The 20,636-nt window shown below is 43.3% G+C and overlaps 1 protein-coding gene across 1 annotated transcript in view; it reads right to left on the bottom strand.

Annotated features, from left to right (window-relative positions):
• LOC102314548 (aldehyde dehydrogenase 2 family member) overlaps positions 1–20,636 on the bottom strand; it is a 28,288-nt gene continuing 7,652 nt past the window's right edge. Inside the window, exons 3-13 of the mRNA XM_005946335.3 lie at positions 19,186–19,326; positions 18,132–18,211; positions 17,869–17,980; positions 15,865–15,993; positions 13,472–13,585; positions 8,187–8,289; positions 6,139–6,323; positions 5,882–6,046; positions 4,954–5,111; positions 4,536–4,650; positions 1–269 (exon numbers count right to left, since the gene is read on the bottom strand). Of these exons, the coding sequence (XP_005946397.1) occupies positions 237–269; positions 4,536–4,650; positions 4,954–5,111; positions 5,882–6,046; positions 6,139–6,323; positions 8,187–8,289; positions 13,472–13,585; positions 15,865–15,993; positions 17,869–17,980; positions 18,132–18,211; positions 19,186–19,326 (1,335 nt within the window). The 3' untranslated portion in view covers positions 1–236. The remainder of the gene's footprint in view (positions 270–4,535; positions 4,651–4,953; positions 5,112–5,881; positions 6,047–6,138; positions 6,324–8,186; positions 8,290–13,471; positions 13,586–15,864; positions 15,994–17,868; positions 17,981–18,131; positions 18,212–19,185; positions 19,327–20,636) is intronic.

A 20,636-nucleotide genomic window follows, 5' to 3' on the forward strand; every position in this document is an offset into this window, starting at 1 on the left:
AAATTCTGATCCTAGTGTTTGACCTCAGCCATGACTGAAAGCTGTAATCGAGTTCGGTGATTTCATTCACTAACATATTTCACTGAGATCAACCTTTAAGTGGGGAGATGATTTTTTGAATCCACAGCACAGATTCCACCTCGCTTCAGCAGGTTGGTACTGCTTGTGTACCAGAGGACAGTTTATCTTCTCTGCATCGCTTTCAGTCAGCTGTCGTCCCGTCTCACTGCACACGTCTAAGAATTCTTTTGCAGTACCTTGATGGTCACCTGAAAGCACGAGCAGGTTGTCAACATGTAAGAAATGTCTAATGTACACTGCATCACAGGGTGCATCACATTTATTGTCATTATGTTACTAAAACATTACAAAACTTACTGTGATGCCCTCGCTGATGAAGAAAACAAAAGATCAATAAATACATAAGTAAGATTTTAAAAAAGGGCAAAAAGTGAAAAACAAAGGCAGAAGTCTCGAGAGTGCAGCGACTGGCTGTGAGTGTGTGTGCAGGGAAGCAGAGGGAAGGGCAGGTGGACAGATGGCTTTCACAGCTCTTGGCAGAAAGCTGTCCCTCAGGTGGGGGTTTCTATGTAACTATGCCGTGACCTCGATGGCAGCGATGAACAGTCCTGGGAGAGTGGGGTCAGCAGCAATACGACTGGCCTTCCTCTGTAAAAAGCTCTGAGCAAACGGGGGGGGAGTCCAGCCCGCTTCAGTTTCCTGAGGAAGAAGAGGCTTTGTGGAGGCTCCTCGGATGAGGAGAGGTGGGTGCTCTGTCCTCCTGGACCTCCTGTAGTCGACTATGACCTCCTTGGTCTTGCTGGTGTTAAGCAGCAGGTTGTTCAACAAACAGGGAGAGGTGCTCCTCTCATTGTTTGGTATAAAACCCACCACGTTTGTGTCGTCTGCAAACTTCAGAGTCGTGTTTGAGGAGTGCATCGCTGCACTCAGTGTTTTCAAAAAGTCCCATCCCTACTGTGACCTAATATTATATTTAATATTAAAGGATGACTCTGTTACGTCCTGTTTTTGTACACGGTGCAGTAGGGATGGGTACCGGTGTCCGGTGCCATGATGGCACCGGTTCTGACATAAACGGTAGTAACCAGACCGAAAAGCAGCGCACATTTCGGTGCTTTATTTCGGTGCTTTTTTTTTCCTGAGCTGTGATACACTTTAGATTCTAGCCAATCATTTTACGTTTCCGAGGATAGTAGGCGGGGCCAGGTACGTACGTTCTTTTAGAGCAGAGCTACAGATTAAAAATGTCCAAGGCGAAGCGGTCAAAAGTCTGGCTGTACTTCACAGCAAAAGATGCAAACTCAGCAGCAACAAGTGCTTTAAGCTGATACTGTGATGCTGTCAAAGGAGGTAACACCTCGAATCCGATGAAACACCTGGCGACGCATAGCGTTTTTTTAAAAGCCGAGAAATGCGCCGTATTTGATAGCTTGCTGCGAGACCTCACACCGAGCGCATCTACTGCGGGTGTGGTGCCTGTTATCAGACCCGGAGTTAGCAACATCCCCCAAAAACACGAAGAGGAGAGTCCTGGCCCCTAGCCCTGCCAGTGTAGCAGAAATGATGAGGATGATGATGCAGCAGCAGCCGTTCTTCTCTGCGTGAGTAGCTTCATGTTGTTCGTGTGTAATTTACGTTGAGTAGGCTAACCACGTTATTACATTAATGCATGTAAGGTGAACTAGCAAACATCATCATAGCTACATGCGGCTGTCTTCTTGTTTGATGGCAGATACTCCCTTCACCCTGGCCAAAAAGGCTAAAATGACCAAAGAAAAAGTGGAAAACAGCTAAACATGAGAGGTTTTTGGACAAAGTTTGTGTTTTTTCCATTGTTTAAGCACTGCTTCCAGCCAAGAGTGATGCCATATATGCCCCATAGCTGCAGAAAAGGCTAACATTGTTATCTTTTTACAAAAAAAACCAGCTGAACATGAGAGGTTTTTGGACAAAGTTTGTGTTCTCCATTCTTCAGCACCTTCCAGCCAAGAGTGATACCATATATGCCCTTCACCCTGGCCAAAAAGGCTAAAATGACCAAAGAAAAAAAACAGCTAAACATGAGAGGTTTTTGGACAAAGTTTGTGTTTTTTCCATTGTTTAAGCACTGCTTCCAGCCAAGAGTGATACCATATATGCCCCATAGCTGCAGAAAAGGCTAACATTGTTATCTTTTTACAAAAAAACCAGTTAAACATGAGAGGTTTTGGACAAAGTTTGTGTTCTCCATTCTTTAAGCACCGGCACCGTTTCAAAAGTACCGGTTTGGCACCGGTATCGGATAAAACCTAAACGATACCCATCCCTACTGTGACCTAATATTATATTTAATATTAAAGGATGACTCTGTTACATCCTGTTTTTGTACACGGTGCAGAAACATTATTCCCAGGTATCAAATCTTTGACACAAATATTTGTGACTGAGTCTGACTGAACACAATAAAATGATTCTTTATGGGTTTGACAACGATCGATTTTATATGACTTAATCCTTTCTAACATACTGCATAACTAATGCTGATAACTGAGCCTAATTAAACGCTCAGCTGATACTACGACCCTGATTAGAAGACCGAGTTTAAGATATGCAAGCCAAGCCTTCCCTCTCTAACCACAGAAGGCTGAACGATTGATCGTTCTCTGATCAAAACTGCGATTTCAGACAGCGCGATCATGTGACGCCCAAAGCTGCGGTTTTTTGCAGCGCTCCTGACTGACCCAGGATCTGTAGTGTTATTTATTTAGCAGAACCAGAGGACAGTTAGGAGGTGCCATAACACACTGTGACATGGTGTCTCACCAAATACGGTTTCTGTTGTATTTTACTTAACTGTAACTTCACATAATAAAGGATTTTTTGCACTTTTTTAAGTTAAGTCAAAAATGGTCCTTTTAGTTCTTCATTTGTAATAACTGGTCAAAAGCTTGAAAGGCTGTACCTGCATGTTCCTTATTAATAAATACATTTGAAACCACGTTAGTTTTCGTCATGCATTAGAGTAACAGCATTTACTGTTTTGATGAAATGACGTCATTTTCTGCCGTGTTTGTAAATGTTACTGTACGCTGTGAATTTTGTGCTGAAGCTTAATTTGAAGAAAATCACGAGTTGAACTGAAATCAGAATATCTGCCAGAAAAAGCGTGATTAGATCATTTCCTGAGCCTCACACGCGCTCCCTCCTGCATCAGCCTCTGAGGCATGCAGCCCACTTTGATCTTAAACAGCCAGACATATTTAACTGTTTTTCTACATAATAAAGAAAAAGCTGCTGTGAAAAAGAAAGAAAGCTGTCAGCTTGACTCTTTGGACTTAAATTGGAAGAAATAAATGTGTAAAATACAAGTTACATATGCTGTAAGACGCATGTGTAGACGTGGTGTAGCTCATTGTTCACACTGACCATTTTTTGGCTGTTGTAGTTTGTTGTAGTCATAAACATTTCTATATAGTGCAGAGGGTTTATTGGAGACATGATTAAGCGTTTTGCAAGTTGAATTTTTTTGGTACTAAATAGCAAAAATTTGGCTTTTTTGTCATTTTTGGGGGAAAACAGCAGCTGACAGCTCTGTACGCAACGATAGACTGGTGCGTAATAAGCAAACAAATAACAGAAAACAGATTTTTGATGGGAGCCTGGTCTCGCAGCACACACAGATAGAGCTGTGCGGTTTTATCGTGGTGGCATCCAAAGCAAGAGGGAATTCAATGTTTTTCAGACGTGTAGTGTGGTCTTCTTTTGCTGCTGGTTCAGGGACGTTTGGTTGGAGGGTGACGATGTGAGATGTCGGCTTCCTGCACCCAACGGGATCCATGTTTGCATCTTTTTACACAATCTGTTTACCTGCTCTTTAATCGTTTGCTGTTTGGGCTTTTTGTTGGTCGTTGAAATGGTTTGACGAGCTTTGAGCTGAGATTCTGACGTTTCTGTGGATACCACACGTCTATATTTAACAGATCCTCCGGGACATCACGATAAACCACATGGACATTTTTATACTGTAGTTAGAAATAACATTCCCTCCTATTTATAAACCATATTTACCATAGTGTGATGCGACCTACATTCCTACCTCTGGTGGACTTCCACTGATTACACTGCACCTTACAGCAGGTATAACTTGTTTACAACTGTATCTGTGTGTCTTTTATTCCTTTCATCTTATCTTCTGCCTCTCACCCCTGCTCCTGGCTGCACTGAGGTTCAAATACTTGAAATGCATTGTGGGAGATGTAGTTTGCAGTCACTGTGCTTTTGAGCAGTGTACAGTAAACTTATTTTAAGACAGTCTTGCACAATCACTCGCAGGTCACATAAAATGATGTGGCGGGCCACGTTCGGCTGGCGGGCCTTGAATTTGGCACATGTGCTCTGAGGCTCAGAATAAAGGAAAAGCTAATGATAACCTCACCTATGATTCCCAGCTTAAAGATATGAGATTTTGGGCAAGCATACATGCCGACACGCCACCTATTCAAAGCCTGTAAGCACCAAATGGCAGCAGTGATTACCGTTTTAACTTCTGTGTAGTTGTCCAAGCCGTACTGGCCCAGCTCTCTGCCGACACCTGAAGCCTTGTAGCCTCCAAACGGAGCCTGAGCCCCAAACACGTCGTAGCAATTAATCCTGCAAAAGAACACAAACGCTGATGTTAAACATGGCCTGAATGAATACTGAGCTACAGCAACATAGTGTGGACATCCAACCAGTGATGACGTGTTGCTGCGTGATGTCCTCCAGCAGCTGGATTTGTAGGTGTTTGGAAAGTGCAGCTACACAAATAACTGAAAAACCTGGCCTTATTAGAAACGTCAGTATTCCCCCTCATGCTCCAGGACAGAGAGGCTCTCAGTGCACACACTCAAACACACAACTTTTCCCTCCTCTGTGAATGTTTGCACATTAGTGATCCTATTAATCTCTCCTTACCAGACTGTGCCAGCACGAAGTCCGCTGGACACATAGTTGGCCTTATCGATGTCCTTAGTAAACACGGCGGCTGCAAGCCCATATTTTGTGTCATTGGCTCTTGTCACTACCTCCTCGAGGGTTTTAAACTTCAAGATTTGCATCACTGGACCAAAAATCTGCAAGTCAAAACAAGAGAGACACGAAAGCAAAAAAGTATTTTAGAAACATCAACAGTAAGAAATTACCAGGTGTGTGTGTGCTAACTGCACGATGTAAAAGCCCCAGGAAGGCAACGTTTACGCTCTCAGCAGCCACGTCTGGAGCTTTGCAATGGTACCACACTTTAATCCTGTGAGCACTCCACAGTGACCCTCAGACTGCCAGACTGCGCCAGTGGCAACAGACTGACACCTGAATTAAGATGAATCCAATTCGATTAGAGTCTATTTATGTAAATAATCCAGTCAGATCACAACAACAGTCGCCTCAAGGTGCTTTATATTGTATGGTAGACCCTACAATAATACAAAGATAACAGAGAAATCTCAGATGAGCCCCTATGAGCAGCACTTTGGCGACAGTGGGAAGGAAAAACTCCCTTTTAACAGGAAGGAACCTCCAGCAGAACCAGGCTCAGGGAGGGGCGGGGCCATCTGCTGTGATTGGTTGGGGGTGAGGGGAGGAAGACAGGATTAAGACATGCTGTGGAAGAGACACAGACGTGAATAATAACAAAGGATTAAATCCAAAGTGTCGTGTAAACACATGCTGAGTGAAAAAGAAACACTCAGTGCATCATGGGAATCCCCCAGCAGCCTAAGCCCTGTTGCAAATTAAGTGTCAGTGTGTTTGTCCTCAGTGTAGGTTTGCATGATTTTGTCTGGACTACTAGAGTACACTGATATAAAACAGTTACAGTTATAATGGTTATTATTCTCCTTCCTACCTCCTCTCTGGCAATGGTCATGTTGTCCTGGACATCTCCAAACACAGTAGGCTGGATGAAGTATCCTCTGTCTGCAGCTATTCCTCCTCCACACATCAGCTTGGCTCCTTCTCTCTTCCCGCTGCTGATGTATCCCAGAATCTTGTTGAATTGCTCCTGATCTATCTGGACAGTTTATTGGAAGAAAGGGCATCGATTGTATGTGACGGCGCAAAGTACTCGACTCTGAGAACAACACAGACTTTATATATGTGTACCTGAGGTCCCTGCTCTGTCTTAAGGTTAAAAGGATCTCCTACAACTCGTTTCTTGGCTCGCTCCACACTGCGCTCCACAAACTCATCGTAGACATCGGCTTGGACATAGGTTCGAGAGCCAGCACAGCAACACTGGCCTTGGTTGAAAAACAGAGCGAAGTGGGACTGCTCCACAGCGTACTCCACTGAATCAGGGAAGAAACAGAAAAACTTTCACTGGAGACAATCTTAAAACAGAAGCAGCACTAAGATTCTTAGACTGTCCAGTGGTAACATTATAGCAGTCACTGCCACAAAGCAGAAGACTTTTATGTATCAACTGCTCAGTCCTAACAAGGCCTCAACACAGTTTACACAAAGATGGGAAAAGGTGTCTTCAACAATAGGATGCGGATTTCTAAACATACTACAGTGGGGCAAAAAAGTATTTAGTCAGCCACCGATTGTGCAAGTTCCCCCACCTAAAATGATGACAGAGGTCAGTAATTTGCACCAGAGGTACACTTCAACTGTGAGAGACAGAATGTGAAAAAAAATCCATGAATCCACATGGTAGGATTTGTAAAGAATTTATTCGTAAATCAGGGTGGAAAATAAGTATTTGGTCAATAACAAAAATACAACTCAATACTTTGTAACATAACCTTTGTTGGCAATAACAGAGGTCAAACGTTTACTATAGGTCTTTACCAGGTTTGCACACACAGTAGCTGGTATTTTGGCCCATTCCTCCATGCAGATCTTCTCGAGAGCAGTGATGTTTTGGGGCTGTCGCCGAGCAACACGGACTTTCAACTCCCGCCACAGATTTTCTATGGGGTTGAGGTCTGGAGACTGGCTAGGCCACTCCAGGACTTTCAAATGCTTCTTACGGAGCCACTCCTTTGTTGCCCGGGCGGTGTGTTTTGGATCATTGTCATGTTGGAAGACCCAGCCTCGTTTCATCTTCAAAGTTCTCACTGATGGAAGGAGGTTTTGGCTCAAAATCTCACGATACATGGCCCCATTCATTCTGTCCTTAACACGGATCAGTCGTCCTGTCCCCTTGGCAGAAAAACAGCCCCATAGCATGATGTTTCCACCCCCATGCTTCACAGTAGGTATGGTGTTCTTGGGATGCAACTCAGTATTCTTCTTCCTCCAAACACGACGAGTTGAGTTTATACCAAAAAGTTCTACTTTGGTTTCATCTGACCACATGACATTCTCCCAATCCTCTGCTGTATCATCCATGTGCTCTCTGGCAAACTTCAGACGGGCCTGGACATGCACTGGCTTCAGCAGCGGAACACGTCTGGCACTGCGGGATTTGATTCCCTGCCGTTGTAGTGTGTTACTGATGGTGACCTTTGTTACTTTGGTCCCAGCTCTCTGCAGGTCATTCACCAGGTCCCCCCGTGTGGTTCTGGGATCTTTGCTCACCGTTCTCATGATCATTTTGACCCCACGGGATGAGATCTTGCGTGGAGCCCCAGATCGAGGGAGATTATCAGTGGTCTTGTATGTCTTCCATTTTCTGATGATTGCTCCCACAGTTGATTTTTTCACACCAAGCTGCTTGCCTATTGTAGATTCACTCTTCCCAGTCTGGTGCAGGTCTACAATACTTTTCCTGGTGTCCTTCGAAAGCTCTTTGGTCTTGGCCATGGCGGAGTTTGGAGTCTGACTGTTTGAGGCTGTGGACAGGTGTCTTTTATACAGATGATGAGTTCAAACAGGTGCCATTCATACAGGTAACGAGTGGGGGACAGAAAAGCTTCTTACAGAAGACGTTACAGGTCTGTGAGAGCCAGAGATTTTCCTTGTTTGAGGTGACCAAATACTTATTTTCCACCCTAATTTACGAATAAATTCTTTACAAATCCTACCATGTGGATTCATGGATTTTTTTTCACATTCTGTCTCTCACAGTTGAAGTGTACCTCTGGTGCAAATTACTGACCTCTGTCATCATTTTAAGTGGGGGAACTTGCACAATCGGTGGCTGACTAAATACTTTTTGCCCCACTGTATATACAGTGTGTACTGCAAAGTAAGTCAGGACGTACTGTCAGCATCAGACAGGATGATGTTGGGGCTCTTTCCTCCCAGCTCCAAAGTGACTTTCTTCAGGTTGCTGCTGCCTGAAGCCTGCTGGATTAGATGACCCACCTGACCGACAGGAGGAAAGGCAGAGCTATATTCAACACTGCTACTTATGATGTGAGCATTAAAATTCACCAGGAGTGTGGATTAAAACATACGCTGTCAATTTTGCAGAAAAAAATGACTCAACATTTTTCCCGCTTTCTAATGAAAATGCAAAATTTCTCTTTGCACACTGGCTGCTTGTTCACTCACTCAGAGCCGTGCTCGTCAGGCATTATTTCTTTTGGTTAAGTTGCGTAACACTCACCTATGAATCATTCAAGAATAAAAAAAGACACTTAGTGCTGTCTTTTCTGCTCTTTGTTACTACAGCCTGTCACAAAAACACATCATTTGTTCTCATTTCTTTTACTTGACTCTACAAATCTAACAAAGACCTGCATCCACAGTACAGATCCAGGTCTTTGCACATAAAGCAGGTAATGTATGTGTGGCTGCTCTGAATTAGCGTGGAGTATATGTACGGTGATAACAAAGGGCTATTCTATTCTAGAAGATCACAGAAACATCTAAACAATACTTTAAATAATGACCAAATGAAACTTTTTCTTTTCCTGTGTATCCAAGTCTAGCTTTGTATTTCTGGCATCCATCAACAAAGCTGTGTTTGAGTGAGGTCCTGCCTATGAGTCCGCATTTTTGGTCGTCATCCTGCCTGCTTCACATCGCCACGTGACATCCTGCTGCTATCCTTTGGTTACATATCACCCCTGACTCCGCCCACTCCAGCCTGCCTGCACTCTCTTCTTCCCCCCTCTTGTGAACCGTCTGTTGCTTTGGTGGTTGGACTCCAGGTATTTAAACTCGTCTACCCTCAGCACCTCCATGTTTTCCATGTTCACCTTTCCCTCCATGTCCGTCTCATTCCCTCATGCTACCGACTTTCATTCTTCCTCCAGCACATACTTCACCCTCTGCAGGTCCTCTTCCACCTGTTCCCTGTCTAACATCAGACTCCTTCCTGAACTCTTCAGGCCATCAAGTCAAGTACCTCCCTTGGTAGGTAACACAGCCAGTCACCAACAGCTCAGTGCCCTCGTTGCATATCCGGTCAGTGATGGATATGGTATGATGCATACGGTTACACCACTTGCTACTGACAGGCAAATTTAGCCCCACTCACTCTGCTCTGTCTGCTCATTCTGAAGCCACTAAAACTCATCACAGAGTCGGTAATGATGTTTCAGCCACGTCTCTGTCAGGCACAACAGGCTGCTCTCCCAATACAATTTCTGTTAAAGGGATGGTTGGCTCTACAGAGCTCTGACTGTTTGTCAGCCTGGCTACAGAGCTGAAGAGAAACCTGGGGTTGTTCTTATTTTCTTCAATCAGTGATGAATAGTAAGATGTTCTGGCTTTGCGGAGGGCTTTCTTATAAAGCAGCAAACTATTTCTCCAGGCTAAATGATGATCCTCTAGATTTGTGACACGCCATTTCCTCTCCAGATTACGAGTCATCTGCTTTAGGCTACGTGTTTGAGAATTATACCACGGAGTCAGGTACTTCTGATTAGAGACCTTAGTTTTCACAGGAGCTACAGTATCCAGAGTCGTACGTAGTGAGGAGGTGAAATTATTAACAAGATAATCGACCTCTGTTGGAGCAGCGTTCAGATAGCTGCTCTGCTCTGTGTTGGTACAGGGCATTGGAGATGATAACAGTGGGTGGATTATATTCTTAAACTTAGTTACAGCGCTTTCAGAAAGACATCTACTGTGATAAATTCTACTCTTCACCGCTGTGTAATCAATTATTGTAAATGTAAATGTTATCAGGAAATGATCAGACAGGAGAGGGTTTTCAGGAAACACTGTTAAATGTTCAGTTTCTATGCCATATGTTGAAACAAGATCTAGAGTGTGATTAAAGTGGTGGGTGGGTTCTTTTACATTTGGAGAGAAACCAATTGAGTCTAATAACAGATTAAATGCCATGTTGAGGCTGTCATTTTTAGCATCTACATGGATGTTAAAATCACCCACAATAATTATTTTATCTGAGCTCAGAACTAAATCAGATATAAAGTCTGAGAAATCAGACAGAAACTCTGTGTAAGGCCCAGGTGGACCATAGATCTTTTTTGCCATGTTAGGTTATAAAATTAAGGAAAATTAGATTTCCACCCAGAGCATGTAACACAAAGAGAAATGCACTCTGTCCAACCATTCTGCTCACAAAGATCAGAACAAAGTCAGCATTAGCTCGGAGTAGATAAGTAAACCTCAGGTGATTTGATTCTGTTTGATTATTATTTATTTCTGCTTTCCTCTCTTAATAAAACATCTTGCAATTAAAGCCTAAATTGTGCACATTCACCTTTTAACCCTTTGTGAAACATTAGTATGAATAGCTCTAACAGGTTATTCCAGCCTTGTAAAAGTAAGAGCCCGTTTGAGCTGACCTGTTCTAGAGGGAGCTGCTGGAACAGGTGTGGCTGGTAAGGCTACTGCAGAATTAGGCGAGTCTCCTCACCCATCAGCTCCATGTAAACTCTGCATTGCCTGCTGGGTAATAGGATCAGAGCCGATCCAGACGTTCTGTATTTGTGTGCGGGCTCCACCAGATCAACACAGCACAGAATCAGAACACTTCCCAGAGAAATGATGGATTTTGAATCAGAGTTTTCTGTCAATAGTTTAAATAGTTGCACAAACATTGCTGAGGCATTAGCTGCACTTTGTGTAGATAGCTGTATATAAGTTTGTTGCTTATAAATAGGTCTATTCTGATCTTTTGGATCCTTCCATCAAGTGGAAACGACTTGTCCACATTTTTGCGCTATACTTTTTTATAAATTCAACATGATATCCCAAAGTTTGTAGATGTCTTAACGCCAGTTTCAGTAATGTATTCCAGACTGCATACTTGGGATTTCAACAGTAATAAAAATAATAGTAATGATGCAAATGATGCTGAAGCAAAAATTCCTCATTTTAACAACATTGTCATAAAGTTCAGCGAAACACAAAGAAGAGCAGCACTTTTATAGCAATGTTCTGTAAATACTTTGTGTCAGTGATTCCTCCACAGAAGAACATGTACTGTGTTAAAATCACAGCCAGGCATACGAGAAAGTTTGAGTTTGTCATTTGTCTCATTTATCAGTGTTTATTTTACACTGTGACAGGACTGCACACTTGATAGTCAGGCCTCATTATGGTTATTAGTAGTGTTTGACATTTGTCAGAGTGTGGAAGGAGAGTTAAAAACAAATCCACAAATTATTAGTAAAACTACCGTTACGACATCTACATAATGTAATTTACTAATCATATTATTAATGTATTTATTTATTTATTCATCAGCAGTCTTAAGAAAGCCGGGAGAGGCTTCAGGCGACTGCGACGGGTTATTTTACGACATAAATTTTGCCTGGATTCTACATTCAGGCCTGGGGGCGGGGTCATATAATGATGATGTTTAACCACATTTCTGACTGAAAGTAGACGAGCAATAGAAATGTATCTACGAGCAGTGTGTGAATATAAGGTATGACAACATTAAGCCCAAGCAGGCCCAGTTTTTAATAAGAAGACTGGTAACACAACCGCAGCAGTGATGAAGTCTGTCTGTACGCACGGCAAAGAGCAAAGAGCTGGAGCTGTTACAGAGACACTGACCTCAGGGAGAGACGAAGAACATGTTTTTCCCAGTAAAACCTTTACTGTTTGGGGGTGCACCAGGCCACAGGTCAAGGCTTTTGTAAGATATACAAATAAAAGTTTTTTTGCAGACCAATAAAAATGTACACAGTAAAACTGCGAGGCGCTGACAGATGTGACAGATTAATGTCTGAAATGGAAACCCAGGAGCAGACCTGTGTTTTTATTATTGCTCATTAAAAAAGATTCTTCATCTCGAGTTCTCTCATTCACAGATGTGGGTGTCCACACCACGTGCCCGCTCGCAGTCCCCCACAGCCTTTTACAGCTGTAGTCTGTGGTTTGCACGGTCCCTCACTAAGACCAGTTTACATGGGCTGGTTCTCCCTACCTGTCATCAAATGGAGTTTTTGCACTTGTAACTGACTACTGCAGTGTTTTTGCAGGTATCTGCGGCTGCATTTGGAGTCTCCCGTTCAGGGGACAAACTTCTGAGGCTGGATGCTGTCCGATCGAGTAATGCTGCCTGTGATCACTGCTGCTACGACTGCTAAACATTTGGAAAACAAGTTTCAATTACGAGCATTACCAATCGTTGTACACACAATGGCAAAGCTTCGGTTTCCTTTGACCTTATTTTCATCATTGTATATCACCTGAAATGTTTAGAACAGAGCTCCACATATTTCTGGCATTTACACACACATGTTCACTATTGTTATGCAGTCTGAATGCTCTCTGCCTGGCCTGTCCATCTAAAATGCACCTCTCTCTGACAGGACCCAGCAAATCTTTCATTTTTAGCGTTTGTAAGAACAATGGCATAATTGTTTCACAAACTAAAAGTGCACTCTAGAAGCCTTATGTCTTCTAATTATGTATATCAGTGTTTATAGACAGGTTCAGCCTTGTGATTCTGTGGTGGACTCATTTAAACCTCTCCTTTTTATGTTGCTGCAGAAACAAACTGAAGTAAAAGCCGGCCTACAGCACATTGTTGGGCCGTGGTCACTTTCTGCTCCATATCATGTTTGGCTTCAATCACATAGCCCGACAGCTGGTGCAGAATAAGAGGGTTTGGATATTTTGACTTGTTTTTAGTTTTCCAGCCCCTCGTGCCAATAATTCCCTCCGTCCATCTGCGGGTCGCGGGGCAGCAGCCTAAGGAGAGAAACCCAGACCCCTCTCTCCCCGGCTCCAGCTTATCCAGGGGATCACCAAGGCGTTCCCAGGCCAGCTGAGAGATGTAATCCTGGGTCTGCCCCGAGGCCTCCTCCTGGTGGGACATGCCCAGAACACCTCACTCAGGAGGCGCCCAGGAGGCATCTTTATCAGATGCCTGAACCACCTCAGCTGGCTCCTTTCGATGTGGAGGAGCAGCGACTCGACTCTGAGCCCCTCCCGGATTGGCTGAACTCCTCACCCTATCTCTGAGGGAGAGGCCGGCCACCCTTTGGAGGAAGCTCATTTCTGCCACTCGTTCTTTCGGCCATGCCAGTAATTATTTATGAGTTTTAGCAAACATACAGCATGTTACTGTCCAACCTACAACTCGTGGCACAAAAGGCAATAACTGTCGTACCTCTGTGGATCCAGTAAAAGCCACCTTGTCGACATCCATGTGCCTTGCAATGGCAGCACCAGCTGTTGGTCCCATGCCAGACAGGATATTCACAACACCTTCAGGAAAACCCACCTGGAAACAGAACCAAAGCTTAGGAAAACCTGGCTTTTTGTGTATAGAGTCACATCAAAAATACATTACTCTCTCTTTCAATAAAATTTAAGACATCAGGACATTTTTTAAATCATGTCGTCCTTACCAGGTCCTATACGATTTAAATACAACTCAGATGAATAACAATACACAATGTGTTAAACCATGTTGATCTCCCAAAACTGAAACCAAAAGGCAGCAGCAGTGTGTAGGACGTCCCCCGGGTTCAGCAGCAAGTCGCAGTGATGGTTTCTCTGTGAATAATCTCTCACATCACCCCCGGAGAATTTTACTCGCTCTTCTTTACAACGATACTTTAGTTGATTGAGCTTTGTGGGCATTTGTTTATGCACAGCTCTTTGAGGGTCCCAGCACAATACTTCAGTTGGGTTAGGGTCTTGGTGTTGAGTAGACCACTGCAGGTCCTTAATTCTTTTCCTTTTCAGGCACTCTGTGGTAGATTTCCTGCTGTGCTGGGATCCTTGTCCTGCTGCTTGATCCATTTTGGCTCACTGACAAATGGCCGCACGTTTGACTGCTGAGGAAGTCAAAATAAGCTCTCCAGTGTCCTGGCCCCTCTGGTAGATCACATTAAACCTAATTCTGTTATGGGATGGCTGTTGGAGAGCATTCCTCCCCATAGTGGTACCAAAGGTTGTATTCCAGCTCCCGAGGAAATCACACCTCCCAGACTACAGTGTGTGCCAGCGCTGGAGAGGAGATTCCTCTCAGTCTGGGCTGGGTGGGAGTTTGCTCTTTGTCACCAGTTGCTCATGAGTTCATGGATTGAATCCTGTCTCTCAGAGAGGTCGTTTTCCGTAGCCACTCCTCGGCCTCTGCCCCATTCACTGTGGTGTTCCTCAAGGATCTGTGCTCGGCCCAGTTCTTTTTTCCTTGTACATGCTGCCGTTGGGATTAATATTTTAAAAATATAACATTTCCTTCACTGCTACGCCGACGACATACAAATTCATTTCCCTTTGACATCGGATGTTTCTACTTCTCTGCAAGCCCTATTTGACTGTCTAAATGAGAGAGACTAAACTTGGTTATCACGTCTCTCACACTGAACCAGGATAAGACCGAAGTTACAGTTTTGATAGTCACACCCCGCTGGAACAGCTACCTGATGCCTTAGGGCCTCTTGCTAGCCATCTCTCGCTCACTGTTAGAAACCTTGGTGTTTTCCTGCTCGTTCAAACTCGAGAAATCGACCTCCTCTGTGGTAAAAACTGTTTCAACCAGCTGCGTCAGATATCTAAAGCAAAGCCATGCCTCGCTTTGAAGGACCTTGAAAAGCTTATTCACGCTACTGTAATTCCCTCGGGCCTCCCACCTTCCTCTGTTCACCGGCTCCAGTTAGCTTGAAACGCAGCTGCGCGTCTCTTAACTGGTACTAGAAATTTCCCCACATCACACCAGTTTTAGCCAACCTACATTGGCTCCCTGTTGATTATCGTATCAATTTCAAAAATTCTCTTGCATACCTTTAAAATGTTAAACAATTTGGCTCCCAGCTATCTATGCAAACTCCTCCATTTGTATATCCCTAATAAGGCACTTGATCTTCCAATCAAATGCTCCTGACGCAACCGAGGTCTCGTCTGAAGTCCAGACTCTGGAGTAACCTCCCTCCTTATATTCGTTCCTCCAAGTCCATCCAGTCTGGCTATTGATTCAAACTAATATGTTATTTCGTGGCTAGTTATGTTTTTTTTACCCGTATTGTTCATATTGTTTCCTGCCTCCTTTTAACTGTTTCTTTTTTATTCTGTCTTATGCTATTGCTCTGACCGACTGTGAAGCACTTTGGGCAACTTTGTTGTTTATTATGTGCTATAGAAATAAAATTTGATTTGATTTGAATTTCAAGGCAGCAGCGAGCTCAGGATCGTATCTCTGCTTTTTGCTTATGATGTGCTTCCTTTGGTTTCATCGAGCTACAGCAGACAGCTTGCAGTGGGGCTGTTTGCAGCGCTGCATCTCTGTGCTGGCTTTGGAGCACCTGGTGTCCCCCAGAGGAGGCTGACGAGGTCTATGCTGCAGTGTCCCGGGCCCAGACCAGGTTAAGATGCACAAAAATATTTATGGATATTTTGGGGACTTCTTTTGATTTTACAACACATTTCTCTACATTATGTAACAAGATTTCACAATTTAAGTTCATAACAAAGAAAAAGATTGAAATATTGATGTCGACGTTCCTCTGTACTACATTTGTGATGACTAATACTTTGCGATTACAAACTGAAACATACCTCTTTGATTAGGCTGGCTACATAAAGCGCAGTGAGCGGCGTCTGCTCTGCGACCTTCATCACCACAGTGTTACCAGTTGCTAAGGCAGGGCCAAGTTTCCACGCCTGCATCAGCAGAGGGAAGTTCCACTGCAGGAGATAAAGATAATTTGACACTTCACCTATAAAATATCCACATCTTGCTTCTATTAACACTTCTGTGACAAAGGAAATCATCCATATCGTTTCTACTAGTGATGGGAATTCCAGCTCTTTTTAGAGAACCGTCTCTTTCGGCTCGACTCACTAAAAAGAGCCGGCTCTTTCTCTTTATATTTTATATTTTAAAAATATATACGGTGGCCCCTAAAGAGAAAAAGCACGTACAAACTCCAAAACAAATTCCTAGAGTTAACTGAACTTCCAAAACAGCTACCCTGATCACTTAAATCACACAATTGAAAGCATGTGTGTATTGTTTGTGTATTTATACACAAGCACTCATATATATTCAAATAATAATTTACCTGTTACTACCACACACCAAATCCGGTCGTTGGTACTTGCTGGCTTGTGTAGCCACGAGGTAACAAAAGCTCAACACTGGGCCCAGCATCCTGGAGCACTTCTGTTGTCTTTTGGAGTTTGTACGTGCTCTCACAATTTTCTGTAACTAATTGCAATTAATCGCAATTACTTGATCAATAGCAGAGTTGCAATGACTTTTTTTTTCAACCTTTAATTTAACCTTCTAAGATCCAAACTCTTTTGTGGCATGCATTTTAATTTCTCTTTGCTATTTGGGCTGATTGGGAGCTGATGACTGTAAAAACAAAGGATTGCCTGATTTTTTATTAACTGATTTTTGGTTCTGAGAAAAATGAGATCTACATATGAAGATGTAGTTTTAAATTTCAATAGAACAGTGACAGCATAATGTGGATATCAGGCTGTTGTAGAGTAAAATTTAGTATTTTGGTCTAAATAACCCAAAATGTGATGTCCACATTTGAAAACGCCATGTCCTAGGAGGTTAAGCTTCTAACTGACATTTATGCAATATAGTGAAGTAAATGCAGAATAAACACAAAGAATGTGTTTTGGAGTTTGCACGTGCTTTGTCTCTAGGGGCCACCGTAAATATACTTTTATTTATTCACGTCACATAAAATGTAATAAATAAATCATATAATACTAAAACCAACTATTCACATTTCAACTTTTAACTATTTAAATTTTCAGCTTTTTCCTTTTAAACAAATTTAAAGTGAAACAACACAAAACACTGAAGTTGCAGTCTGTTTGGCCTCTCAGGGCCACCGTACAAAACACTGCAAACCACAACACAATAAAATCTAAAATAAAATGTGCAAAAGTTGCACCTTCTCTGTCATATGGGCCTGGGATGATTTTTTTGGGAGAGTGTTTTCCTGCTTGGACTTGCGTATAGGATTCACTGCATGAATAAACTTTCTGAATCCTGCAACTGAAAATAGTTGTGGATGATTACTACACCTTTCTAATGTGACGTTGTTGTCCCTGCTCTCTCTCTCTCCCTCCCGCTCTGTTCCTGTGCTACACCCTCTGTCAGCGCTCAGATTGTTCTTATCAGGACGGAGTAAAACAATGACCTGGTCCCTTTTAGGTTTGACCCTCTTCATGTATGTTGGTACATGTCGTTCTACACAACACGCCAAAAATGTGACCAAGTGTAGAACCTGTTTTATCAGCAATAACTTAAAGTGATACAGAAAATAATGATTTCATCTGTATCTCATATCACTGGACTTTTCTTCAGTCAAGTCTTGAAATTTTTTTAGATGCAACTTTTTAAACGTAAGCCACGTTGCCATGGTAACCCTTCCAAACAGGTGATACTTGCTCCTTCATCACTTAGCGTTTCACATGCCCACTGAGGCATTCATTTCATGCCACACTGTATGTACACAGAGGTCACGGGTGACTCTGCAGCCTTCACTCTGCAGGTGTAAAGAGAATATGTGAAGCATCTTTCTACTTCCTTACCGGTATGATCTGTCCACAGACTCCAATGGGTTCATGTCTAGTGTAGCAGAAATAATCTCCATCGATGGGGATGGTCTTTCCCTCCCATTTGTCGGCCCAGCCTGCATAATATCTACACAACAGAAGTGGATTTACACACTGCGGGGTTGGATAAGGAGGCAGCTGAATGCTTCAGCAAGAAATAACAAGGAAATGATTGGACTTTGTAACATCATTTCAGATACGCTTTGAAAGGCTCTAAAACTTTGTTGTGTGTTTGTTACCTGAAAACTTTCACTACTGTGGGCAGATCCACTGCATAGGCAACAGCATAGGGCTTCCCATTGTCAAGGGTCTCAAGCTCCTGTGGAAACAACACAACAGTTTCACATGGTATAGAAAACATTGACATAACAAAAGTGCAACATCATGAGGCTCCATGTACTGCAAATGTCGTATAAAGGAACAATGCTGTGTTGGTGCCATCTTTACAGGCTGCAGAGAGAGGCTGTAGATGACAGCAATGCTACCCAAGCTCCACAGTCGATCATCAAACCCTGATGAATGTGAACAAAACAGGTCACAGTAAACGATAAAACAGTCCTGTGAAAAAGTCCGATGTCCCACGGGAACACGGGCCTCTTAAGGAAGTATTTCAGAAATGAGAGCGCACAGAAAAGATGACACTTGTGCTTTGTACTTTTTCATAATTGAAGTGAAAAATAAAGAACCTTTGCTCTCGTGGCCAGATGGTTGTAGACAAACTGTTGTCACATTGGCTTGTAGAATATTTTCCCAGTAATCCGATCGTTTATTTCAGTTGGTTTGGACAGGGTTGAGTCACAGGCATTCACAAACTTCACTCTGAACCACAGCTCTTTAAATCCTGTCGTTACGATGCTCGACACTAACACAGCATAGGTGGATGTAACCGACGCCAGTGCGCTACATTCTCAGTGACAGAAAAAGCAGTCGCAACATCTGGAAGACGTCTAAAAGTTATTTCTACAAGAACACTGAAAGTTTTATGATTGCAAATAGAGGTAATGTATCGACGAGGATTAAATGTCTGCTCGTGCGGTCGCCGGTTTAGCTCAGCGCGCTGCCCGCGGCCCCTCCTCGCTCTGCCCCACGCTTTCCTGTCATTTCTTCACTGTGTCTATCAAATAAAGCTGAAAAATGCCAAAAGATATATTTACAAAAGTTTGCTCATGCATGACTATCTCAGAAAGAGCCAAATATTTCCATCAGATACTTTTGCACACGACTGTGGTCACGATGAACAGAGAAGTACAAGAAAAGCTGCTGTCAGAGTTTTAGCCTTTAAGGATCACTCACAGCGAGGTAGGCAGCATCTCTCTCTATAGCATCAGCCAATCTGTTCAGCAGCACGCCACGATGAGAGGCATCCGTCCGTCGCCATGGTGATCCCAACCTGAAGGCATTACTTGCTGCTTTCACTGCCTTCTCCACATCTGCCTGGGAAGACAGCAGTGCAGGATTAGCCGAGCAGTTAGTTAGGAGGTGTTTATAAAGTAATACAGCATCAAACACTGGTTAGGGCCAAGAAAAGCCAAATGAAGGAATTCGTGTGCATTCAAATTGTGGTCAGTCAGTAGACAAAGTATAATTCACCAGTCCTCTTTTGATCGATCCGTCAATATTCGTATGATACTGTAAATATCCATAACGAAAGAAAAAACATTTACAATCAAATAGAAAAGACAAAATTGAGACTAATACAGATTTATATAGTGCCAAATCACAGCAACAAAAGTCTCAGGACACTTTATGTTGTAAAGTAAAGACACACAGAAACAACAACCATCAAACGACCGCCTTTGAGCAAACACCCGGCAGAACCAGGCTCAGGGAGGGGCAGCCGTGGACGGGAGTGTGGGGAGTAAGGACCAAGACCCACATCAGCTGATTCAGACTGCGTGGCAGAGGACAAAAATAGCGACGCAGTTCAGAGCAGGGATGTGGACATGTGCTTCTGCACACAAGAGGACGAGATAAACAGGTTCCAGGACAGAAACAACCGCACCGTGCTGCTAACACAACTTCAGTTCTTTGCAAGCGTCTGCTAAGACAGCATGCTAACACTAAGCTAGCCAAGAAGCCAGAGTGAATGGCGACCCCAGCACCCTGACCCTCGACCTCAGCAGTAACAGGCAGATGAGCAGTTGGGCTGCAGCCGCCCATTTCTACAGCAGAATCACCGTGGTGATCACTTTCTTGTGCTGGTCTTCATTTTTGCTTTATGCAATCAGTAACGGTTTCATTAAATGAAGGCATGTTGTACAAACCCCATTCATAGAGATATTTAAGCAACATTAATTAACAGTAGCTTCTTTGAAGAAATGGGATCTAATAGACACATTTGGAGGAAGTGATTATTGACGCTATTTAAATATCAATAGTACTGAAAGTAGCTGTGAGTAATGACATGTCTGTGAGATGATTATGAATATTTTTTTCTCCAACTGTTAAAATTGTATTTGTGAAGAAATCTGTGAAGTTGTTACTAATTAAGAGTGAATGAATACTCAGCTGACCACAGCCCGACTCTTACTCTGCCTGGATACAGCGCTGAAGAGAAACCTGGGGTTACTAGTGGGGCGACCGTGGCTCAGGGTTGGGAAGCACATCTGTAACCAGAAGGTCACCGGTTCGATCCCTGCTCTCTCTGTCCTGGTCGTTGTGTCCTTGGGCAAGACACTTTACCTAACGCCTACTGGTGTTGGCCAGAGGGGCCGGTGGCGCGATATGGCAGCCTCGCTTCTGTC

The sequence above is a fragment of the Haplochromis burtoni genome, unplaced genomic scaffold (genome assembly GCF_018398535.1).
Source record: "Haplochromis burtoni strain Fernald_Lab_line unplaced genomic scaffold, NCSU_Asbu1 Contig_461, whole genome shotgun sequence".
NCBI lineage: Eukaryota > Metazoa > Chordata > Actinopteri > Cichliformes > Cichlidae > Haplochromis > Haplochromis burtoni.